The sequence below is a fragment of the Gracilinanus agilis genome, chromosome 1, assembly GCF_016433145.1.
Source record: "Gracilinanus agilis isolate LMUSP501 chromosome 1, AgileGrace, whole genome shotgun sequence".
NCBI classification, from domain to species: Eukaryota; Metazoa; Chordata; class Mammalia; order Didelphimorphia; family Didelphidae; genus Gracilinanus; species Gracilinanus agilis.
In genome coordinates, this window is record NC_058130.1 from 219,550,483 (window position 1) to 219,576,900 (window position 26,418).

At 39.5% G+C, this 26,418-nt stretch overlaps 2 protein-coding genes across 2 annotated transcripts in view; one reads left to right on the forward strand and one right to left on the reverse strand.

Moving 5' to 3' along the window:
- The window catches only part of LMTK2 (lemur tyrosine kinase 2), a 194,389-nt gene extending 177,213 nt beyond the window's left edge, over nucleotides 1–17,176 (reverse strand). The window contains exons 1-2 of the mRNA XM_044678966.1: nucleotides 17,038–17,176; nucleotides 15,913–16,042 (exon numbers count right to left, since the gene is read on the reverse strand). Coding sequence (XP_044534901.1) covers nucleotides 15,913–16,042; nucleotides 17,038–17,176 — 269 coding nt within the window. The remainder of the gene's footprint in view (nucleotides 1–15,912; nucleotides 16,043–17,037) is intronic.
- Nucleotides 17,177–19,604: 2,428 nt separating this feature from the next.
- The window catches only part of LOC123231188 (parvalbumin, thymic-like), a 16,864-nt gene continuing 10,050 nt past the window's right edge, over nucleotides 19,605–26,418 (forward strand). The window contains exons 1-4 of the mRNA XM_044657439.1: nucleotides 19,605–19,764; nucleotides 21,269–21,336; nucleotides 23,320–23,452; nucleotides 24,801–24,910. Coding sequence (XP_044513374.1) covers nucleotides 21,276–21,336; nucleotides 23,320–23,452; nucleotides 24,801–24,910 — 304 coding nt within the window. The 5' untranslated portion in view covers nucleotides 19,605–19,764; nucleotides 21,269–21,275. The remainder of the gene's footprint in view (nucleotides 19,765–21,268; nucleotides 21,337–23,319; nucleotides 23,453–24,800; nucleotides 24,911–26,418) is intronic.

Here is a 26,418-nt window from a genome sequence, read left to right on the forward strand (position 1 = left end):
AACAATTGAAAGAATTCTAGCTTAGGAGTATAATGGAATATTATTCTTAATAAAAATAGGAAAAGGGACAGATTCAAAGAATCCTGGGGAGATTTATGTGAACCAATAGAGTAAAGCAAGAAGAATCAAGACCCTGACTTATACAATTATTGCAATATATAATAAGAGATAACAGTTTTGAAAGACTGAGCAATGCAATGGCTAGTCATGATGTTGAAGAATGCTTCCTTCTTCTTGGCAGAGAGGTGATAGACAGTGCAAAATGAGACCTATATTTTTTCCAGGCATAGGACAGCTACTTATTACCTCTAAAAAAGAAATACTGAAGAGAAGACGAACATGTATCCATTCATAAAACTTAAGTAATTGGTAACATAGTAATTATTATACTCTAAGTCTAAGTGATTGAGACATGAAATTAAAACATGAAGGATTTTGCAGGATTTCTGGATCAGCATTTCATCTTTGCCTCAGCTCTGTACTACTTAATTCATTCTAGTCAGAGACCTATATTCTCAGACTTGACCAATAGGTGAATTTTGTTAGTTTGAATATACTTATTTGTTATAAGGAAGGGCTTTTTTTTTTGAGGGTTGAGGGAGAATTGTGATAATGGGAGGTAGTGATGATGATGAAAAGTTTTTTAAAATAAAGAACATCAAACATTTTATTAAAATATGGAGAGCAGAAAGAAGTTCAAAGTGGAATACATATGAGCATGGTGGCATTGATATTACCATATGCTAGAAACCCAAGCAACACACAATAGAGATTTATGGATTAATGTGTAGGACTTTTTTTTTTTTGCTCTTTTTTGTATATGAAAGTGTTTATGTTTGACAAGTTCATAATAAAAAAAATTTCAAAAATTTGCTTAAAATGTAAATGTTGCCTTGAGAGGTGCCATAACAAGCCCAGTCAGTAACTTATCTTCAGTGAGGCTCTGACATTATGTTTAGGCACAGAGCAGTAAAAAAATCAATCCAGTCAGAAATGGTGGTCCAAAGGGGTCGTAGGAACCATTCTAACTCCAGATTTTGGTTCCAATATACTTTTCTACTTCTGTAGTGAAATCAATCTATATTTACCACCAATTTATACAAAAGCAGAAATTATGCAAAATGTTCTCTCTTTTCTCCTTTTACACTTCTAGACATGCAGTTAAAAAAAAAAACAAGAACCTCTGATGAATAGCACTAATAATCTTGCATAGGATGGTCACATCTTTGTTGGTTCCCAAGGACTCTGGTACAGTGGAAAACATATTGAATTTGTTGTTATTTTTTAAATTAAAAAAATTTTTTTAAATTTGAATATTTTTCCATAGTTACATATTTCATGTTCTTTCCCTCTCTCCCAAGCCTCCCTGCCCTCCCCCCCTTAGCCAACACACAATTCCACTAGGTTTTACATGCATCATTGATCAAGACCCAATTCCATATTATTGATATTTGGACTAGAGTTATTGTTTAGTCTACATCCCCAATAATATCCCTATCAGCCCATGTGTTCCAGCAGTTGTTTTTCTTCTGTGTTTCTCCTCCCACAGTTCTTCCTCTGAATGTGGTTAGTTTTCTTTCTCATAAGTCCCTCAGCCTTGCTCTGGATTTTTGCACTGCTACTTGTAGAGAAGTCTGCTATGTTCGATTGTACCACGGTATATCCGTCTCTGTGTATAATGTTTTCCTGGTTCTGCTCCTTTCACTCTGCATCAATTCCTGGAGGCTGTTCCAGTTTATGTGGAATTCCTCCAGTTCATTATTCTTTTAGCACAATAATATTCCATCACCAACAGACACCACAATTTGTCCAGCCATTCCCCAATCAAAGGACATTCTCTCATTTTCCAATTTTTTGCCACCACAAAAAGCGTGGCTATAAATATTTTTGTACAAGTCTTTTTCCTTATTATCTCTTTGGGGTATAAGCATATTGAATTTGGAATCAGAAGACCTGGGTTCAAATATTGCCTCCTCTACTTATTAACGCTGTGGCTTTCCATAAATCTCTGATGGAAACCTTTCTAGGCATTAGTTTTCTTTTCCTTTTGAAATCCTTATTTTCTGTCTTAGTAACAACTCTAAAATGGAAAGGCAAGGGTCAAGCAAATGGGCTTAAGTGATTTGCCCAAGGTCACACATCTAGGAAGTGTCTGAGATCACATTTGAACCCAGGTCCTCCTGACTCCAGGTCTGGCACTCTATCCACTGTGCCATCTAGCTTCCCCTGGGCCTTAGTTTTCTCAACTGTAAAATAAAACTATTGGACTAGATGATGTCTAAGGACCCTTTCATGGCTAAATCTGAGATCCTGTGATCCTTGTCTTTCTGCCTGGCCTCATGTGCTGAACAATGGAGTTTTAAAGCTGAGTCTCCCTGGAGTCCTCAGATATAACTTATTTTGGCCAACATTTCCCATCCTAAAGGCAAATCATTTCCTGTTGTAGACAAAAGTTATTTTAGGCTGCCTTTTTTTTTTGGCCTACTTACTTCATATTTATGAGCCTCTGGTGGACTTCACATCATAACCTCTTAGTTCCCTCACACTTTCAGAAATATAACAAACTGAATGGTGTGAACTTTTCTCCTGCACAGATGGGAAAGGCAGGTGTAATTGACCAAATATACCAGCAAAGTCTTTTCTTTTTCTTTAGCATCCTCAGAAAGATGCCGACTTCATCATCTTTTAAAAACAGCAACAGGGTGTTAACAAGCTTAAAAAGATGTTCTGTTTGCCTAAAATGCTAGACCTACACACAATTATTCAAATAAGCCCCACAAGATTTGTGCATATCCTGGCATTTATGATTACTGTCTGTATTAGTTTAAACTTTTATAAGGTTCATAGCATCTGCATTAATAAAAAATGATATAATGATGTCACAGAACTATAAACCAAGGAATTATGTTGATAAATTTACTGCTGGTTTTTACCAGCCCTCTTTTCCTCACACAAACAAAATTAATTCCAATTTTTTTAGAAGAAAAAATTCCTTGCTAAACGTAAGGTCTAGCATCTTATCATATGCATTCTTCTGTCATTTTATGTTTGATGGGATACAAGGTACACAAAAGACTGGAACTGAGAAAAACTAATTTCAAGTCCTGATTGCACCATCGGCTGGCTGTATGGGCTTGAAGAAGTCCATTTAACCCACCTAATCCGTAGGTTCTTTATCTAAAAAATGAGAGGGTTGAGAATGAATGAAAAAGCATTTATTAAGCTCTTGCTATGGTCCAAGCTAGATGGCTCAGTAGATAGAGTGCCAGAAATGAAGTCAGGGATACTTATCTTCCTGAATTCAAATCCAGCCTCAGCCACTTCCTAGCTGTGTGATCTTGAGGAGGTCCCTTTCCTCTGTCTGCCTCAGTTTCCTTATCTTTAAAATAAGTAGGAGCAGGAAATGGTAAACCACTCTAATGTCTTTGTCAAGAAACCCCCAAATGGGGTCATGAAGAATCAAACATGATTGAAATGTCCAAACAACAACATGGTGTAAGCACCATGATAAACACTTGGAAAACAAAAAGTAGATGTGAAATAGTGTCTGCTCCCGAGGAGCTCATACTCCAATTTGTAGAGAACATAAAAGAAAAGTCTGCAGTGGGCAGATGGAAAGGTCTAGAAGTGGAGCCAAGCCAGGTTCAATGACGGGACCCAGGGGACTTGGGTGTCAATAGTAAGTAGTTAGATAACAGTATCCTGGCTGTAGAACGCAGTAGAAGCAAGGCAGATGATATAGACTAGAGGACCTTATAAGGCAGCATCAGAACTAATGGTGGTCCTCCACCATACTAGCAGCAATAGCATTGATGACTCCCATCTCACCTATAAACATAGGAATCTCAATGGGATCTGGGTTGCTAAGAGAGGAGACAAAAAGGAAAGAAAGTGAGATGAAATCATAGTTTAAACCATGAGAGAGACCCTGATTTCACCTAAGGGAAAAGGTAAAGTGAAAAATCAGGGACTTGTTGAAGATCCAGTTGCCCTTATATGCCTGTAGATTCCAGTCTTTTTACATGTCTTTTTACCTCCAACAAAGAGCTTAGTCAGTTGTCTGTTTACTGGTATATTCTAATTTGTAGACTTGATAAGAGGATTTATTCACTATTTGCTATTTGTGATTATCTTTTGTATTACCAGCATTTTCCTCAGGGTTCTGTCCTAAGCTTTCTTCTCTTCTCCCTCTATACTACTTCACTTGGGAATCTCATCAGCTCCCCTTTTAATTATCATCTCTATGCTGATAATTCTCAAACTTATCTATCCTGCCCTAATTTCTCTACTGACCTCCAATCTTAAACCTCCAATTGTGTTTCGGACATTTTGAACTGGATGTCCAGTAGATATCTTAAACTCAACATGCCCCAAACAGAACTTACTATCTTTCCTTTTACAACTTCCCCTTTCGCCTTCTACCTTCACAATTGCTGTAGAGGGCAACACCATTCTCCTAGACCTTCAGACTCACAAGCTAAGAGTCATCCTGGATTCCTCACCATCTCTCAACTCTTATATCCAATCTGTTGCCAAAGCCTAATGATTTCACCTCTAAAACATCTCTCAAACGTGCCCCATTCTCTCCTCAAACAATACTACCATTATGCTACAAGTCCTCATCATATCATGCCCTAAATACTTCAGTAGTCTGCTGGTGAGTCTGCCAGCCTTAAGTTTCTCTTCATTTCAATCCATACTCCATTCAGCCACTAAAATGATTTTCCTAAAGTGTATGTCGGACAAGGTCATCCCCCTACTCAAAAATCTCCAGTGGCTTCCTGTAGCCTCTAGGATCAAATACAAAATGCTCTGTTTGACATTCAAAGCCCTACATAACCTAGCCCCTTCTTACCCTTCCAGTCTTCTTACACTCTACTCCCCAATATATACCCTTTGATCCAGTGACACTGGACACATGGAACATGGACACTCTTCCATGAACAAGACACCCCATCTTTTGGCTCTGGGCATTTTCTCTGGTTGTCCTTCATGCTTGGAATTCTCTTCCTCCTCTTTTCATTCTACTGACTTCCCTGGCTTTCTTTAACAAAAAAGTAAGCTCCTTGGGAAAAGGGACTTTTGGGGGGTATCTTTTTGTATCACTAGTGCCTGGCATATAGTAGGAACTTAACAAATGTTTTGTTGTTCTTCATTTGGGTCCAACTCTTTGTGGCCCCATGGACCTTAGCATGTCAATGCTGTCCATGGGTTTTTCTTAGCAAAGATACTAGAGTAGTTTGCTACTTTCCTCTTCAGTGGATTAAGGCAAACAGAGGTTGAGTGACCTGTACAGTATCAACCAGTTAGGAAGCGTCTGAAGCCCAATTTGCAGCCAGGTCTTCTTGACACTAGAGTCAGTGCTCTCTCTACTGAGTCACCTAGCTTTTCCCTTCTACTCTTTTCAAGGTAAAAATTTCAGTATTTCCTTAAAAATGATGGGCAAGATTTTAGATATATCTATCCATGTTGCCTATGAGAGGCACTTCTCTACATTTAGATAAGTCATGTGGGCATCTACATCTTACACGAACATACCTAATTTACAGATTGTAAGCTCCCTATGTTCAGGGATCATGTAATTTTAAATGTTTGTGGAGCTAGGTGGTTCGGTGGATAGAATGTCAGGCTTGGAGTCAGGAAGACTCATCTTCTTGAGTTCAAATCTGATCTCAGACACTTACTAGTTGGGTGACCTTGGGCAAGTCACTTAACCCTTTTTCTTTCAGTTTCCTCTATAAAATGAGTAGGAGAAGGAAATGGCAAACCACTCCAGTATCTTTGCTAGGAAAACCCCAAATGGGGTCATGAAGTGTCACTGACGATTAAAAAATGACTGAACTGAATATTTAGCCTAGCACAGTGCCATGGTATATATTAAGTATTTAATAAATGTTTATTGATAACTTGAATTTAAAGTCATGAGATTATTTGATCATATTTTTAGAGCTGGAAGAGATCTCAGGAGTCACCTGATTGAAACACTTCATTTTACAGATAAGAAGTAAAATGACTTACCCAAGATCATATATAAAGATAGTAAGTCTCATAACTAGGATTTGAACCCAGGTCCTTTAACTTCCAAACCACATTTCTTTCCACTTTACCATGCTACTTCCATGCTCAATAATACTAGTCACTTGCTGAGTGGGTTAACATAATCATAATACCCCAATCTCTACCTATGAATAATTCTCCTATCTACTATGATAATGAAAACAATTTTTGAGAGTTACAAATATAATTTTTCCATATAGCAACATAAACAATTTGACCTTACTGAAGCCCTTAAAATTTTTTCCCCGTCTTTCTTGTTTACCTTTTCATGTTTCTCTTGAATTTTGTATTTGGACTTCAAATTTTCCATTTAGTTCTGGTCTTTACTTTAGGAATACTTGGAAATCTTCTGTTTTGTTAAATGTCCACATTTTCCCCTGGGAGTATATAGTCACTTTTGATGGGTAGGTGATCCTTGTTTGTAGACCCAATTCTCTTGCCTTCCTAAACATCATATTCTAAGCATTGTGGTCCTTTAGTGTTGAGGCTGCCAGATCCTATATAATCCTGACTGGGGCTCCTTGATATCTGAATTGTCTCTTTCTGGCTTTTTGCAATATTTTCTTCTTGGCTTGGAAACTCTTGAATTTGGCAATTACATTCCTGGAGGTTGTCTTTTGAGGTTTTAATGTAGAGAGTGATCTATGGACTCTTTCAATGTCTATTTTGCCCTCTTCTTCAAGTATATCAGAGCAGTTTTCTTGGATAATTTCTTGAAATATGATGTCAAGGCTTCTATTTTTTTCCCCCAGGCTTTCAGATAGACCAAGAATTGTCAAATTGTCTCTCCTAGACCTGTTTTCCAGGCCAGTTGTCTTTTCAATGAGACATTTCATGTTTCCTTCTATTTTGTTCATTGGGTATATGATGGGGGATTTTGGCTTTAAATGATCACTCTATTGCAAATATTAATAATAAGGAGACAGTTTTGAATAATAATACATGCATAACCTGTTAGAACTGCTTGTTAGCTCTGGGAGTGGAGACAAAAGAGGGGAGGGAAAGAACATGAATCATGTAACCATTGGAAACTATTCTAAATAAATTAATTAATTAAAAAAAAAAGAATTGATACTAAGATGGACTCCAAGACAGAAGAGTGGTAAGGTCAAGGCAATTGAGATTAAGTGGCTTGTCCAGGGTCACATAACTAAGAAATATCTGAAGTCAAATTTGAACCCAACTCCAGGCCTGGCTCTCTATCCACTGTGCCACCTAGCTACCCCCATCATCCAATTTTTACAGATGAGTAAACTGAATTTCTAGGCAGTTGAGTGATTTATTGAAGGTTACATAGCTAGTATCAGAGAAAAGATTCAAAGCTAGGTCTCTCCTGACTCCAAGTTATAGCATTAGAGAATAATAGAGTTAGAGCCAGAAGAGATCTTTGAGGCCATTAAGTTTAATGTTCCCATTTAACAAATGAAGAAACTGAGGCAAATAGAGGTTACGTGACTCCCTCAGGGTGACACAGCTAGAAAGTATCTGAGGCAGGAGTTGAATCAACATATCTCCTGACTCTATGTCTTAAATTATTTCCCCTGTGCCACACTACATTTAGTAAAAAAACACATACACCTCTGAGGGATTTATGGTAAAGAACGCTACCCACATTCAGAGGAAGAACTGCAGGAGAGGAAACAGAAGATAAAAAATTGCTTGAATGCATGGGCTGAGGTGGACATGATTGGGGATGTAGACTCGAAACGACCTCACCAATGCAACTAACAACAATATGGAAATAGGCCCTGAACAAGGACACATGTTACAACCAGTGGAAATGTGCATCAGCCATGGGTGGGGGGAGAGCGGGAGGTGAAGGGGAAAGTAGGGGCATGAAGCATGTAAACAGGTTAAAAATGAATATTAATAAATGTTTAAATTAGAAGTGAAAAAAACACATACACAACTACAATCAAATAATATGCTTGAAGTCAGTTAGTGACAAATTAAATCTGAAGCCTAATTACAAGATCTATCTGTAATCTTCATGAGCTTGCTATAAATTCCTTATGGAATAGTCTTCTCTGAGCATGATGACTTCTGGGATCAGAATAGATATGTACCACTTTTTCACTTGTTGTGTATAATTTTGGATTTGCATAGATTTGGCTCATGTTATAATCTTCATCTGAGAAGAGAACATATATTATGCAAATGTTATAACTACTCCTGGGTCTAGCACAATATGTGACACACAGTAAGCAATGTAGAGAGGGATTATTTTTTAAAACTTTATTTTTATTTTAATAACAAATTTCCACATAAGTTTTACAAAGTTATATGATTCATGTTGTCTCTTTCCCTTCTACTCTCCCCTCTCCTGAAGTTGGCAAACACTTCATTCTGGGCTATACATGTATTATCAAGCAAAACATATTTCCATATTACTCATTTTCGTAAGTAAATAATCTTATAAAACCAAAACCCCAAGTCATATACCCAAATAGTCAAGTGATAAATCATGTTTTCATCTGCATTTCTACTCCAACAATTCTTTCTCTAGAGGTAGTTAGCATTCCTTTTCATAAGTCCTTCAGAATTATCCTGGGATCATTTTATTGCTGTTAGTAGCAAAGTCTATCACATTTGATCATTCTACAATATTTCAGTTACTGTGTATAATGTTCTCCTGGTTCTGCTCATTACACTCTGCATCAGTTCATGAAGGTCTTTCCAGCTCTTTCTAAAACCATCCTGTTCATCATTCCTTACAGCACAATAATATTCCATCACCATTATATTATGATAATGTAATTTGTTCAGTCCCAATTGAGGAGCATCCCTTTAGTTTCCAATTTTTTGCCACCACAAACAGTGCAGCTATACATATTTTTGTACAAACATTTTCCCATTTGTCTTTTTATTTCTTTGTGATACAGATCTAGTAGTGTGGTATTTATGGATCAAAAGGTTTGCATTCGTTTATGGCCCTTTGAACATAATTCCAAATTGACCTGCAGAATGGTTGAATCAATTCACAACTCAATGAACAATGCATTAGTGTCTCAATTTTGCCACATCTCCTCCAACATTAGAGAGGGATTATTTAAAGAGGATGGTGAAGGAACCTCCACAGCAGAAGTGAGAACTACTGGGAAGTGAAATTTGAAGAATTGTTTGGCCTATGATGAAGTCATCATGGCTTAGCAGGACTGAATTCAGCCAGAGACCCTTTCCCAGAATTCACTGATCTTAGAGCTCTTAGAGTTGTCTGTCCTGTACAATGAGTAGGTTAAAGATGACTAGAAATAGAAAATGAAACTCATACAAAAAAAAAGTCATTCATCCAAAAAACTAGGTCTCAGCACAATTTCTTCTACCAAGTAATGGTGATTTCCTATCTGAAGGTCCTAATGGAGGATAGGAAAGAACTGAACTGTTTAAAGCTCTCTCTGCCAAGAGCAAAGAGGATATAGTGCCCCAAGTCCTCACAGTTCACAATTGAAAATTTCAATGGATTTGATAAAGTAGGCAGAGAAGCAGACAATGGTGGCTGAGCTGCTGTCCTCTTTCAATGACCAGAGAACCTCAGATGACCTGGAGGTGTCTCTATGGCTGTCTACCTCTAAAGACTCTCTATAGTGGGAAAATAAGTTGAACGTTTTATTGAGGGTAAACTGATCATCCAAAGTTACAGGAGGTGGAGTTCTTGTACAAGAAGAGTGATCATATCCACATCATTGCCCTGCCACAGGTCCTTGAAGTCTCCATGGAGTCCAAGAATGGGATGAGAGCAGCAACCATCAATCCCTTCACCTCTCCTGAGCACAAGATGAATACTAACTATATAGTTAACAATGATTGGGCTAACATAATCAGAATTTCTGCATAGACCTGGACATGACAGATATACTATATAAAAAGGTATCACTGACTACTCACAATCTCTAAGTCTTTACTAGTCCTATTGCTTCACCTTCCACATGTATAGGGACTTTTTGCTGTTGAAAATGATAATATTTCTTTATTTTAAAACTTTACCTCCTGTCTTGGAATTGACATCAATTCCAAGGCAGAAGAGTGGTAAGGACTAGGTAATTGGGGTTAAATGACTTGCTCAGGGTCATACTGCTAGGAAGTGTTTAAGTCCAGATTTGAACCCAGGTCCTCTTGATTCTAGGCCATAAATTGCAATATTTCAATCTCCTTTCATTTCTCCAGTAACCTCTGCCTTTGCACAATTTACTAAAGGGGATGTTAAGGGTTGAGGAAAAAAATGAGGGTAGAGAGAATAGCAATATTTTTGGTGCCAGCTATAAAGCAGAACTGAAATAAGTAATTTGTTGCTGCCAGGTATATAAGATAAGGCAGAAACATGAAATAAGAGTAAAGGCTAATGAAGAAATGTCCAACTCAAACCCACTAGAGAGAAGCATGATGACTCCATCATGGGTCAATGACAACTCTGTAGTATCAGAGGTATGGGCTATCTTGGCCACATCTAACCCTACATGTAGGCACCTACCACATGAGGATCTGGAGTGGGTCTCTTCAAACACAATCCTTTAGCACATAGAAAGTACTTAAGAAATGCTCATTGATGGGAGCAGTTGGGTAGCTCAGTTGATTGAGAGCCAGTCCTAGAGATGAGAAGTCCTAGGATCAAATCTGGCCTCAGACACTTCCTAGCTGTGACCCTGGGCAAGTCACTTAACCCCCATTGCCCAGTCCTTACCACTCTTCTGCTTTGGAACCAATACAGAGTATTGATGGTAAGGATTTAAAAAAAAAAAAGAAATGCTCACTGATTGAAGATGCTGTTGTATTCCCTACATGTGTTGTAATGCAGGATTTCTTGCATGTGCAATATTACCCTGGGCAATCCTGTCAGTTAGCAGAATGGAACTCTGGCCTGGCAGGTGCCACCCGCATGCCAGCTGACAGTTGCTCTGTGACTATTTAAGCCCCTGAAAAACCCAACCTTGGGGTTCTTATTTCCTTGACATCACCCAGATACCCAGCTACCCCTGACTTCCCCTTGGGGACCCTGGTGAGGTGGAGCATGGGCAGGATTTTAGCTTAGAGTAGCCTAGAATAGGGACACCCCTAAACCAACTTAACAACTACATCTGTTTAGCTGGTGGATCAAACAACATCAGGGCAGTGTCAGATAATCTCTGGCTGAGGGCTGGTTCCCTCAGCCTGACCTTACCTTCTAGGTCCATTGGCAACACTTGCCAGTTGCCCCTAGCAACAGCTTCTCAAGACCTTAAACCCTCTTACCTCAGTTTCCCTTCCCAGTTTCAAATAAATCCCTTAGCCTGAATCAGTGAGTTCCTGTAATTCTTATAACATCACCTAAGGCTAAAGGGACTGAGGAGAGGAGAGAATATCAATTAGTTGAGATTACAGAGAAGCCTCCATTGTATCCAGGAAGTTGAGCTCCACTTCCTGCTGGCTTCTGCTCTCACCCAACAGGCAGGCAGTTACTCCAGCAGGAGGTGAACTCACTCAACATCTTAAAGGAGCCTACAGCTAGCAGTGGAGATTGACTGGGCACCACAGCTGAGACTGCTCAATACTGATAGCTCCAAATCTCCTGCTACTTTAGTTACAGGCTCCCAGGCCCTGGTGACTCACTTTACCCCCAGCATCTTAATATCCATCACATCATTATTCAATTACAGTGTGCCCTTAGAATCACAAATTTGGAACTAGATGGGATCCTAGAAATTTATTTAGTCCAATTTAGTCCAATCCCTGTACTTACAGATGTGGAAAACAAAGTTAGAGAGGATTAAGTTATTTGTCCAAGGTCCTATTGGCAAACATTGGCAGTGGCTCAGGAATATGGTGTGTTGTATACTCTGGCCAAGAGCCCAGAACTATAGGGACCGATAGATAGCACACTGGATAGAGCTCCAGGCCTGGTCTTGAAAGGACCTGGGTTCAAATTGACACCTTAGACACTTTCTGGCTGTGTGACCCTGTGTAAAAGGGGAAAATGGAAGGATTATGGTTGGACTGGGAAGTTTGATCACCAAGAATGGATTACTCGATTCCAAAATAAAAGACCCAAGTCAGCATGACTTTTATGGTGTTTTATTTACAATTAGGAAGGTCAAAGGTAGGGAAAATGAAAGAGAGAAACTCTGGGCTGGACCAGAGGCCCGGACCAGGTAGGGTTTCAGAGACCCCAGCAGAGGGGGCACAGAGATTAATTAAACAAGGCTTCTAGCCACAAGGCCTTCTCTAAGATGAGAGACCTCTTGAGGCTAGGGCCTCCAGAAACACCAAGAGAAAAAGAGAGTCAGCCTTACTTACCCACCTGACAATTCAAAAGGAAGCAGCCTGAGGTCTCACTCGATCTCCTCCAACACCAACACTCACAGGCAGTTACCATCATGGTCACAGACCTCCCCACTCCCCACTTAATTCTAAGTTGGGTGGGGTGACATTATTCCTGGTGGCTAAAGTCCAAAGAATGAATGAGGGTGAGCTAATTCCATTTACACACCTGGGCAAGTCACTTAATCCTCTTGCCATTCTTCTGTGTTAGAATTGATATGAAGACAGAAAATAAAGATTTAGGAAAAAACAAACCAACAAAAAAAAAGTCCAAAATTCTGATAATTTAAGTCTCAAAATCCATTTACTCAAGTTTCTCCTAATTTTTAGATTATAAAATGCTCCACAGCTGCATGGGGGCAAGAATAAAGAGAGCTTGAAATCCTATGTTTTGAGCTTCCAGCTTCAAAAGAGAAGACAAGGTTCTCTGAGAAGTCCAAGTGTAGAGGAGCTAGCTCCTCAATCAGCTCAGCTTCTTGTCAGCACAGAGAAGCTTTCTTAAAGCTGGAAGATAAAAAGAGACCAAGATCTCTCACCAACCCTGCCACCTCTTGCAGGTGTGTAACACTGAGTAATCAATTAAGGAAATTCTTAGACAAATGGGCTTTGAGAGAAGAGTTAAAATTAGATGCCTTTTGCACTGAACTGAGGTGTTGCCTGGCAAAAATAAGCTCATTTGAGTGAGGGAGAGGGCTCATGAACTATGATTTTGAGTGGGTGTCTAAACCTGGGGTAGTTTTCTAGGGGCCCAGGTGCTACATGTGTTTAATTTATTTGAAAGTGTTTAATTTAATTGAAATACACACAGTTCCACGTTTAGATTATCTGATTGCTCACTGGAATTCAGGCACCTGGGCTTAGCTTTCCTTTCTTTCTTTCTTTCTTTCTTTCTTTCTTTCTTCCTTCCTTCCTTCCTTCCTTCCTTCCTTCCCCTTACCTTCTGTCTTAGAATTGATTCTAAGTATTGATTCTAAGGCAGAAGAGTGGCAAGAGTTAGGCAATGGGGAATAAGAGACTCCCCAGTGGATCATTTTAAACACAATTAACTAAGGTACATACAATATTTACACAGGAAAAATACAACGATTTGGGGATAAGGAAACAAAAGGGAATCAAGAACAAAACCAATTGGGGGCAGTCCCCTTTGGTACAATAAAGTACATATAAGCAAATGTATTCGACCCCCCCCCCAAAGTTCAATTCTGCACATTCAGTTTGTTCAGGAACTCCTGGAGCAGCGTGTAGTCTCTGCAGGCATCTTCGTGGTGCCTTCTCCAAAAGTTCACCTTCTGGATTCTGGGAGGTAGTCTCTTGTTCTAAATTAAGCTCAAAGTTCATCTTCTGGATTCTGGGAGGTAGTCTCTTGTTCTAAATTAAGCTCAAATTTAAAAAAAAATCCTAACAATAACATAGTCCCCTCTGAGGAGGATAATAACACATTCCCCACCCCACCCCCAGGAGGATATAGGGATGCATATAAGAATCACACAGGGATATATGATGGATTAATAAGGCATATGAATCAATTATCAAAAGCGTCAAAGAATCTAAAAAAATTTTAGAAATAACCTCTGAGTGAAATATAAAATATTAAAAATGTGAAATAAATTCTAGGAAGAAGGAAAGAAAAAAAATTCACAAATCACAACAGGTTCTTGTAGAGATTCATGTCCCATAAGCCTGAAATGACAATCATAACCAACCCATTTTAGCAGTCTGGACTATATTAAGTTGCCACATCATTAAAGAAAAATAGAAAAAAAAACTAGATCTCAAAACAATTGAGAAATATCATTCCCTGCTTTGACACTTTTTTTTTTTTTTGCTTTCTGGGATAATGGAGCCAGAACAATCAATGTTATGTATAGAGAGTGTGGTACAAGGAAGTCCTGCATTTAATACATGTTAAACAGCCACAACCTCTAGTCTTACACATGATTAAATTCTTTCACTTTTTGCATAGAATGTCATCAATCCCCATAGGATTGGTTTGGTCTTTGTACTTCTTTCACACTTCGCAGGTTAATTTCTGTGCTCCTTTGTGGTCAATTTTTTCCTTGATTTAGACATATTCATCAAGCAAAAGTCTCATAATATTTAAATAACTAGTGGCAAGTTTCCATACTCCAAAGCGTTTGGGGTATACATTTATATGCTAGGCAAATGGACATCTTAGCTTATTCTATTGCTAAAATCAAAACAATTACAAAAATATTTTTAATACTGGTGATGTGTTTCAAATACAAAAAATGAGAGGAAAAAAATCAAATACTCTTTTGTACATGTAGGAAGAAAAACAAAAATATTAAAAATGCATATATTTCGCAATCACGGAGGTAAAATATAGAGGCTACTTGCCAAGAAATAAGATTCATTTCCTGTTTAACTTGCAATGATCCATAGTATGAGTGCAAATGAGGTAAATAAAACAATGGAGGTATAAAATCAATAATATATTCTAGAAATGGCCAGTGAGCTGCATTGCACCCTTTTTTATGCACTGCTTTATTAACATGAGAGATCATCTTATCCCTCTCACATTCTGTTAAAAACACATGGAGCAATTGTTCAACATCTTTATAAGATGGATCAAAATGAAAGAATACATTGCCCATCTATTTTGTTGGCAGGATAGGCTCATCTTCATAACTAGCAACATCAAGTTTAAATTCTTTTATATCCTTGGATATGAAAGGCTTATGTTGTTTTACTTTTAACACATCCCCAGTTTGTAGTACTGGGGGCACTTCCCTTAAGGGGAAAAGGCCTTCATAGGAATATGTCATTGGTCATGGTTTCATAGGAGGTGTCTGTGTGGATACTGAGGTAGCACAGGTAGGAACTTGTATGATAGGAGGATGAGGTTTTCTTGGGGCTGGGGTTGGTTGTGGGGTGGGAGAAGGGACAGGGCAGGATGGGGCATTGGGAGAAGGATCATGGGAGTGAAGGTTAGCTAGGAGTTGTTCAATACAAGAGAGGTAGTTTTCCATCCAAGACAGGTGAGGGCTCTTCTGTGTCTATTTCAGTATCAATTTCTTTTGGTAGTTCAGGAATAAGCTTGGAAAAATTGGATATGTTTTGAATGGAATCATCTATTGCCATTGGACCATTTAAGGAGTTCTTAAAATTGTCTAATTGAATTTGAATGTTGGCTTGCGTTTTAGCTTGCATTTTTTGTATGATAAGTTTTTGTGCCTTAACATTTAGGAATTAGTAAAGAAAATTTCCTAGCAACATAAAGAGAAATATTCTGAAAACTTAAAGGTTCCCAATTGAATGAAAACCAAAAAGGTTTCTTGTAAAGTAGCAATCATGATGCTTGTGTTGCCTTTATAAAGGTCTTATTTTATAATATTTTATAAGGCAAGGATTTGGGACTGGTTTTAGGGGCAAGGACACCTCTTAGCTGGAGTGGGAAAATGTTTTAGCTAAAAGGAAGTATAGGAAGCAAGCTGGGGTGGGTGAAAAGGGGCTTAGTTAGGAGGGAGGACCAGCTACCTGGTAAGGGGAAAAGGGATTCCTCTCCTCTAGGCTGGGGTTGGGGGCAGGGAGTTTAAAGCTTACCAGTAGCAGCAGCAGCAGCAGCAGCAGAAAGAGTTAGCAGGAACAGCTTCTGCAAGGGAGAGACCCAGCTGCCTGGCTCTCCTGGTGGGCAGGTGCAGGCAATGAGTCTGGGAAAGCTCTGAAAGGTTTCCTGGAGGAAGAAGGGAGAAGGGAGAGGGGAGACCATGGCAGGAAAAGAAATTTTGTCCCTTCAAGGTCACCAAAAATTGTAGGAGTAAAAATGAATAAATATTCCTGATATTTTAAACTAAAGGATTTAATTATAACAAAAATGAGAGGGAAAGTAGTCAAGTGAGCAGTGTACAGAACCAGAGATCCACACCTGCCACACTTTAACCAAAGCAAAGACCAAAAAGAGCCCTTCAACATGGGTCTCAGCCAAATTTATCTCCCAAGCCTCTGTAAGTCAAATGAGGATGCACTTAAAAGGATGCTGGGAATGTAGCTCAGACGTGGCAAATTTTCCACTTGCACAAAACCCTTACCTTTTGTCTTAGAATTGATTCTAAGTATTGGTTCCAAGGCAGAAGGGTGGCAAGGGTTAGGCAATGGGGAATAAGTGACTTGCCCAGGGTCACACATCAAGGAAGTATCTGAAGCCAGATTTGAATCCAGGTCTTCCCATCTCTAGGCCTCTATCCCCTGAGCTACCTAGCTGCCCCCTAATTTATCTATTTCAGCTAGCTGCCCTCCAAGGCTTCTCTAATGATCCTCAATCTCTCAGTATCAAGTGATACTTTCCCTCTGGCCTAAAAATGCCCTCATGTCTCCCCCATCTTCAAAAACCCCTTATTTGATCCTTCAATCTCAACTAATTTTTGTCCCATATCTCCTCTGCCTTTTACAGCTAAATTTGAGAAGGCCATCTACAACAAGTGCCTCCGCTTTCTCCCCATCTCTACCCTCTGCCTCCAATCTCATTCAACCAAACGTCTCTCTCCAAAAATTAGTAATGTTCTTTTAACTGCCCAGATACAATTTTCTCCTCATTTTTCTCATCTTTTTTCATCCCCCCAACCTTCTTGATCTCTCTTCATCCTGTGATACTGTTGACCACCCTCTTCTCCTTGATATTCTCTTTTCTCTGATTCTTTGTGACACTATCTCTCCTGTTTCTTCTCCTACTTATCTGGATGCTTTTTCTTAGATCTTTTGCTGCATCATCATCCATGACATGATCACTAACTGGGGGTATAGCACAGGACTCTGCACTTGGCCATCTTCTCTTGGTGTTCTCATCAGTTCCTATGGAATCAAATATCATCTCTATGCTGATGATTCTCAAATCCACTTATCCAGCCCAAACCTCACTGCTAACCTCCAAACTTGAATCTCCAATTGCCTACTGGACATCTCAAACTGGAGATCCCAGAGACATCTTAAACTCAATATGTCTAAAACTGGCTCATTCTCCCACCCACCCCCTTCCAATTCTCTACTGTACCCATTTTTTCTGTTACTGTTGAGGGTACCTTGGTTTATAATCTAGTGTTATCTTCAATTCCTCACTTTCATTCCTAGTATCTGATCTGTTGATTGGATATATTGATTTTACCTTTGTAAAATCTCTTGCCTAAACCCCTTTCTTTTCTCTGACAGAGCTACCACCCCAGAAATCTGTGAGAGCTTGCTGGCCAGTGTTCCTACCATGAACCTCGTCTTACTTCAGTTCATCCTCTATTCAGCTGTCGAAGGCATTTTCCCAAAGAAGAGGTATGGCTATGTCACACACTCCCTCTCCACCTCTTACCCCATCTATATTCAACAAACTCCAGTGGCTTGCTCTCAATTCTAGGATCAAGCATACAATCCATTGGCATTCAAAGCCCTTCATAACCTGCTCCCTCTTCCTTTCCATTCTCTCTCTCTTTTTCTTTTTAAACTTTACCTTCTGACTTAGAATCGATACAACTATCAGTTCCAAGAGAGAAGAGTGGTAAGGGCTAGGCAATTTGGGTTAAGTGACTGGTCCATGGTCACACAGGTAGGAAGTGTCTGAAGCCAGATTTGGACCCAGGACCTCCCATTTCCAGGCCTATATCTCTATCCACTGAGCCACCTAACCAACTCCTTTTCCCATTTGTCTTACACCTCACACTCCCTCTACTTACTCTGAAATCTAATGACACTTGTTTTTGTTGTTCCTCAAGTAAGAAACCCCATCCTCGGGCTACAGGCATTTTCTCTGACTCCCTCATATGACTTGAATTCTCTCTCTACTTATCTCTGCTTCCTAGCTTCCTTCAAGTTCAGCTAAAATCTAACCATCTAGAGGAAGTCTTTTTCAGTTCTCCTTAATTCTAGTGCTTTTCCTCTGTTGACTATCTCCAGTTTAGCCTGTATATAATTTGTACCAAGTTGTTTGCATGTTTTCTCACCATTAGATTGTAAGGTCCTTAAAAGCAAGGGACTGCCTTTTGCCTTCCTTTGGATCCTTCGGGCTTAGCACAGTGTTTAACACAAAGTCAGTATTTAATAAATGCTTATTGACCTACTGTCTGAGATGTTAACCATGGTGACTGCCCTCCTGGGGTGACCAGTACAGGAAGAGTGTCTGGTAAATAAAATTGGTGAGGACTTGAAGTGATTACGTAAATCCATAGCACTGAAAACAAATTGGAAAACTGGTCAAAAGAACCCTTTCATACTTTAAGATCAAGGTTTCATGTAGGCAAGAAGGAGCTTCTGGGATCTCTCACTTCCTTCCTTTTTACAGTTTGGGTTCTGGGAAATGGAACAGTTTAGGATGAGATATCTGGAGCTAGAAGGGACTTTAGAAGTCATGTAGTCCTACCCTTCCTTATTTTACAGATGAAGAATCTGAAACCCAGAGATATTAAGAGACTTACTATGTAGGTGACAGAGATGGGATTCAAACTCAAGTCCTCTGACTCTAAACCCAGCTCTTTATAGGGCACCAAACTGTGTAGTCCAATGCTCTCTAAACTGACCCAAAGATTTGTTCAATTATATGGCAATAAATATGACAATCTGGGTGAAATAGGCCTATATTTACAAAAAATACAAATTGCCTAGATTAACAAAAAAGGAAATAGAATTCTTAAACAATCCAATCTCAGAAAAAGAAATCAAACAAGCCATCAAGGAACTTCTTAAGAAAAAATCCCCAGGGCCAGATGGATTCACAAGTGAATTCTATCAAACATTTAAGGAACAACTAATCCCAATACCATACAAACTATTTGACAAAAATAAACTGGCTGGAAGAGAAAATAAGGAAGAGAAGGAGACTCTAAGAGCTGTGTCCTGTTTTTCCTTTCAACTAACAGAGTCTGGATCATCTCTGTTCATTTCTCCCAAGTAAAGTATGAGTTGAACACTGCAGGATGAGATTCTTCCATGACTTTTTTAAATAGCCAGTGATTAAGTCTGTCCGCTCTCTCCTTAGGGTAATAACAAGTTATCACTCTAGAAAATTTCTCAAGTCTGTCTCATTGCAAGACTAGTTTGGTTCAGTTGGTTCTCTAGTCCTGGGGTCCAGTCCAACAGACTTGTCTTTCTTCTTGGCCCTAAGCCTATGGAGAAGTCAAAACTTTCTGCTTAAATCATAAGAAATTCAATCTGGTGAAACCCTTTTCATAGTTGTAGCTACTCATCTTGTTTCGTTTGCAAATATCATATGTATTCTCTTGAGATAAAAATAGTGCAAGATGATTAGTTAGGCAAGTTCATCTGATACCGGCAGGCTCCATCCCTGATACCTAGACCTAAAATCTGTATATGGTCTACAACTTAATGTGTATATAAGCAGGGATCAGGGCTCGAGGAGCTGCAAGGAAAGTTCCCTGCTCCCCACTAACACCTCTTTAGAGAGTCAAGAACATCCGAAAGGTAAGTAGAACAAATTCTTCTTCAGGTTTGGAAAAAGGAACCTAGAGCCAAACAAGCTTGCATAAACCCCAAACATTGAAGGAAAATAATCTCTTGGATTTAGCACAGCACAAAGAAGCAGAGGATTAAAAGCGTTGGTTGCTGGGTGACCTCTCTAAGGAATTGGGTACTAGTAAAACCAAGTGGTTGAGTTGCAGCTTAACTCCCAGCTAGCTCACTAAGGGTTTGGGTGGAAAGGTGTCAGGACCACCCAAGCGAACTCCTAACCAATGCGTGCATTTCCTCAGGACAGCTCTCTTCCCTGGACTCCCTAGCCCACGAGAGGGCAAAAGAAAAGGGGAGGGAGGAACTCTAACTGGAGAAGGAAAAGAAGGAAATGTTTTTGTTCTTTGGGAAGCTTGCTGAGGCTGTAGGAGATTAAGACTGTAGCGGTTTCCAAGTGAATGGCTTTTGGATCAGGTTCTTGTTGGTGGGTCGGGATGCCTGAGCTTGTTAACCTAGGGAAGGCAAAAGAAATTTCTCTTTGCCACCTAAACGTGGAATACTTTGAAAGTCCTTGAAACTTTCCATTGGGCAGATTTTTTTTCTGGGTTCTCGGGAAGCCCAAATTGGTTTTGAGATCTGGCAGCTTTCTAAACCAAGGACTGGATTTGGCTTATCCCTACCTTGGGAAGTGAGGAAAGGGATAAGGGGTTCCCTTGAATACTTCCCCCCATTCCCAGGCAAAGCTTCCTCGTCAGGGGGCGGAGTGTGTTTGCATCCATTTAAAAGGATAGCCAAGGAAAGTAAGTATGACAAGCCATGGATGATTTTTCTTTTAATACTGGGGGCTTTTTTCATTGCCTAAGAATGTTGTAGAACAGGGGTCCTTAACCCAGGACACAAGGACCCTTATTTCAGGGGGTTGTGAACTTGGATGGGAAAAAAATTATATTTTGATTTTCTCTTAACTCCTGACTGAAACTTAGCGTTTGCTTCAGTTATTTCCCAAAACTTTATTTGGAGATGGGGCCCATGGGCTCCACCAGGCTGCCAAAGGGGTCTGTGAAACAAAAAGGGTTAAGGACTCCTGCTGTAAACCATCATTCACCCATCGTCAAGACAGCCAGCACAGTGTGGTAGGTAAAGCCTGTTTGCTTTAGCTCAAAAGAGTCGATTTTCTCCGTTAAATGCCATTCCTGGTTAGTCACTGGAAGATACTTTTAAAATAGACTTTTCGGTGGTGTGGCAACAAGGCTTATCTGCTTCTGACAGACAGGATTGTTGCCCAGAAATCTATTACCTAGACTCTGAGTGCATCATTCTTCAATATCCCTTAGCCATGGGTGAAAGGGAATCCTCATTTACTGCCCAGATCCCGGGCAGCTAATGTCTCCTTTTGATCCCTTGGGGCATCAGTAGTTTGAACCGTTCCCAGCTGAGGAATTTCTCCTAGAGCCTCTTGGAGAGAGACAGAACTCAATTTCAAGGTCAAAGTGACTCACTCTCAATTGTTACTTTACAGCAACAAGATGAGCATGACCGATATCCTCTCCCCTAAGGACATTGAAGCAGCTCTGTCCAGCTGCAAAGGTGAGGACTGGGTCTTTCCCCTTCTTGTAACTGTCATAGCATTAAAGGAAATTAGAACTGGAAGGGACCTGACAGACTATCTAGTCCAACCTCTCATTTTAGAGAAAAGGAAACTGAGGCACAGCTGTGGAAAGAACTCCTAGACTATGATCCAGGATTCCTAGGTTTTAACTCCAGCTGTAACACTAACTTGTTGAGTGTCCTGGGGCATGTCACAAACCATCTTATTTGTTATTATTCTCACTCTCCATTCTAATGAAACTGGATTGGTAGCTGTTACTCAGATACAGCATTCTATCTCTTGCCTCCATCCCTTTGTCCAAGTGGTTCCCCATGCTTTTCTCACTTCTGCATTTGAGAATCTTTGGCTTCCCTCAAAGTACTGCTTAGGTGCCACCATTTAAATAGAGTTTTTTCTTATTTTCTCAATTATGAGAATTCCTTCCCCTCTGAAATGGCCTTGTATATATTTGGTATTTACTTAAATGTATAATCCCTCAGTAGAAGGGAAACTATACCAGGTAACTTTTTTTTTTTACTTTGTATCCCCATTGCCTAATGTGGTGTCTTGCAACTAGTAGACACTTAATAAATATTTGTTTTTAATACAAGCTCAGTGGATGGAGAGCCAAGCAAAGAGAGGGGAGGTCCTGGATTCAAATCTAGCATCAGATACTTCCTAGCTGTGTGATCTCAGGCAAGTCATTTAACCCCAATTCCCTAGCCTTGACCATTCTTCTGCTTTGGAGCCAATACTTAGTATTAATTCTAAGACAGAAGGTAAGGGTTTAAATTTTTTTTTGTTGTTTTTAATTGAATTGACTTGAATTGGGAAGAGAAAGGGACAGGTGTTTATTAATGTGCCAGGCACTGTGATAAGTGCTTTACAAATACTATGTCATTGGATTGGATTGACTTCAAATTCTCTTGGCTTTGGTTTCCACCTTTGAAACATGAAAAAAATTGAGGTAAATTATTTCCAAGGTCCCTTCCAACTCTAAGATAAAGAAATATAGGTTAAGAGACCAGGGAAACAACTCATCAATGACAGGAGAACTGGGTCTTTTTATCCTGGCTCTCAGGACCAACCCAATCTTGTGTACTTTCTACTATAAGCCATTGACTCTCAAAGAGCAGGGAATATTCTTATAAACCCTGCTATGCCTTGAATGCTGAGTGACTGCCCTACCAACTGAGCTCATTTGGGAAAACCAATCTGAGAACCATAGCAGAAGCAATCCTGCTGGTAAGCAAACAAAAACACTCAAGCTGTTGCCTTGGTACCTGCTGCTATCCAATCACTAGCCCTGAACTTTAAATGCAACGAAGGGCTTCTTTTTGGTACCATCCAGCTATGTTTGGATGACAAACATGAATGGCCCCATAGTAAGCAGTGCAGATCAAGGACTTGGATAGAACACGTTGTTTTCATGCGTAGATCTTTTTTGCTGCCTATAACATGTAATTCTATTTTTTAAAATACCCCAGATATGTCATTTTATTTTTAGAGGGAAAGCCCAGTGAAGAAAATTCAGATCAGCACCTGCTCTATAATTTAGAGTCTTAAAGAGTTTCCTGGGGGCACTGAGAGCTTACTGGATAGGCTACACAGCCAGTATGTGTAAGAAGTGGAACTTAAACCATGTAGTCCTGTTTCTAGTTCTCTATCCAATAAAATAGGCAGCCTCTGATATTCAAATTTGTCTCCTTTTAATAAAATCAAGACCTTGTCTACACAAAATTCTCATACACATACTAGAAGTGTGACCCTGAGTAAGTCACTTAGCCTTTACCTGCCTCTGTTTCATTGTTTGTATTTGAAAACACACACACACACACACACACACACACACACACACAAAAACAACTAAATCCCTAAAATGGTATATCAAGTCACGCTCTTTGACCTTAGCAGCTTTGAATTTCAGTCTAATTTTTTTTTAAAATAATGGCTAATGCCATGAGAATTTCTATTTCTTTCAGCCGCTGGCAGCTTCGACTACAAGGTCTTCTTCTCCAAGGTTGGCTTATCTGGCAAGACCCCTGACCAGGTCAAGAAAGTTTTCAGTATCCTGGACCAGGACAAAAGTGGCTATATAGAAGAGGAAGAACTTCAGTAAGTGTGCCTTTGCTATTTATATTAGTGCGAAAAACATAAATAAAATGTTGAGGTCAGATTTGAATCCGGATCCTCTCCATTCCAGGCCTGGCACTCATCCCTGTGCTACTTAGTTGCCCCAAAGCAGGAGTTTTTAAATATGAGCTTTGTAAACTTCGTTTAAAAAAAAAATCCTTACCTTCTGCATTAGAGTCAATACTATGTATTGGTTCTAAGGCAGAAGAGTGGTAAGGGCTAGGCAGTGGGGGTTAAGTGACTTGCCCAGGGTCATACAACTTAAGTGTTTAAATCTAGATTTGAACCCAGGACCTCCCATCTCTAGGCCTGGATCTCAATCCACTTAGCTACCCAGCTGCCCCCTGTAAATCTGGCTTTTAAAAATATTTTGACAACTATATTTCAATATATTTGATTTCTTTTGGAATACTTTGCATTTTATTTCATTCATTTTAAACCATCCTCTAAGAATAGGTCCTTAGGGTTTCCCAGACTGCCAAAGGAGTTCAGAACACAAAAAAAGCTTAAACCTTCTGTTCCAAGTCTTGTCCAACTCTACATCTATGATTTTTTTTTAAACTCCTACCTTCTGCCTTAGAATCAATATCATGTATTGGTTCCAAGGCACAAGAGAGGGCTAGGCAATGGGAGTTAAGTGACTTGCCCAGGGCCACCCATCTAGGAAGTATCTGAGTCTAGATTTGAACCCAGGTCTTTCCATCTCAAGGCCTCTATCCCCTGAGCTACCTAGCTGCCCCCCCCCCCACCTATGATCTTATTAAGGACATACCCCTGAGAAAATGCAATCAGGTGCCCTTGGAACAGAATCTCTTTCATTTGCTCAATACTTGGCAGCTTTTTAGGAGTTTTTTCCCCCTCTCTGTAGGTTGCAGGCTTGTATTTATATATGGTTGGAAATGGAGACTCTTTTTTCAGTATGTGACCTTTGGCACAATCTGCCAAGGAATAATGTTAGGCCATATCAAAATGGCCAAATCAAAGCCAAATGGGGTAGAGGAGCACATATGTGTCTTCATGAAGATCAAACCTTAGTGTATTCTTTAACAACAAAACCAAAAATCAACTCTTATCCTCTTAGAATACATACTATGTATTGACTCTAAGGCAGAAGAGTGATAAGGTCGAGGCAATTGGGGTTAAGTGACTTTGCCAGGGTCAACTTTTAGGAAGTGTCTAAGGTTACATTTGACCCAGATTTTTCCTATTCTAGTCCTGGCACTCTCTCCACTGTGCAAACCTTACTGCTCCTTTAGTGTGTTCTTTTAAAAATTACTTGTGACCCTCTGAAAACAAGATAAATAAAATAACATAGCCATTATTGACCTAGGAACTTCCTGCAGAACTTTGCCCCTGATGCCCGAGCTCTGACACCTGATGAGACCAAGATTTTTCTCACAGCTGGAGATTCTGATGGTGACGGCAAAATCGGAGTGGACGGTGAGTTTTTCTGATGGGTACTCTAGAAGCTAGCCCATATTGGAAGCATGAATGATCTCAAACACTGACTCAGAGATTCATGCCCTTTCTCCTTTGATTAAGTTTAAAACAACTAAAAAACAACATGATAAGACAATTTTTTCTGTCTTTTCCATATTTACTAAGTTCACAATGATTCATGAAATGCATAGTGTCAATGGCTATGGACTGTAATTTTAAAAATATACAGATCAAGCAGCTTTGTTGTCTCAGCTATGTGGCAGAATGGAGATAGCAGCATACCTGGAGTTAGGAAGACCTGAATTCAAAACCAACTTCTGACACTTACCATTGGTGTGCTCCTGGGCAAGTCACTTAACCTCTACCTGCCTGGGTTTTGTCATCTATAAAATAGGGATGATGATAGCACCTACCTCTTGGTGTTGTAAGTTTAAAATGAGAAAAAAATTTGGAAAGTGCTTTATGGTACCTTAAAGCACTGTATGCCAGCTATTCTTATTACTATAAGTCCTTCTTGCCCACAGATTATTTTATTTTAGATTCTCCCTCCTTGTAATTGCTTGGGCCCGGGATAATTTGTCATATTAATGTACTAGATTATGATAGGGAAAAGTCTTGGTGCTGCCAAAAAAAGATTTGGTGCTTTCCCATCAGTCCAAAGACCACTAAATACTGCTCTGTTCCAGCAGAAGAAAGGTTATTTTATCACTTTATATTTAATACTCCAAGAAATCCAATGCATTCCACATTTGTGACAATCTCATTCACCCATAACAAGTTCTGGGAAGTAAGAAAGGCAAGTAGGGGAGGGAAGAATCAACCATTTCACAGATGGAAAAAAGGATGTAGGCACTTGTGAAGTACTTGTTTACCCAGATTTGTTTCCTTCTTTTTTCTCTCCCCTCCTTCTTCCATAACCCTGGCTAACTAGCATCTCCATAAGAAAGCTAAGAATGCAAGACTCATCATCCCTATCAGACTAGTTTAACTGTGGCCCTGGGGACCAAGCAATGCTAGGTATCAAGGATGACTAACATCCTAATGCACTAGACCAAAAGTCAGAATATCTACATGCTAAATCCTGTCACTAACCAACTGGGTGATTTTATATAGATTCTCTGGTCCTCAGATTTCTAATCTATAAAATAAGTCATAGATTATATTGTCTCTCAGGTTCATTCTAGCTATATAATGCTATAATTCTATGAAATATTGATATCAATTCACTTCATGATTACATAGCATCAGGAATCCTTTATTTGTATTAGGGGAGGTAGGGGGTGCACTAGATAGAGTGCTGGGCCTGTAGCCAGGAAGACCTGAGTTCAAGTCTATCCTCGGACATTTACTACCTATGTAACTAATTACTTAACCTTTATCTGTTTTAATTTCCTCAATTATAAAATAAAGACGATAATCTTCCAGGGTAGTTGTGAGGGAAAAAATGAGCCCAGTATACATTTAAGCACATAGTAGGTGCTTAATAAATGTTTCCTTCCTTCCTTCCT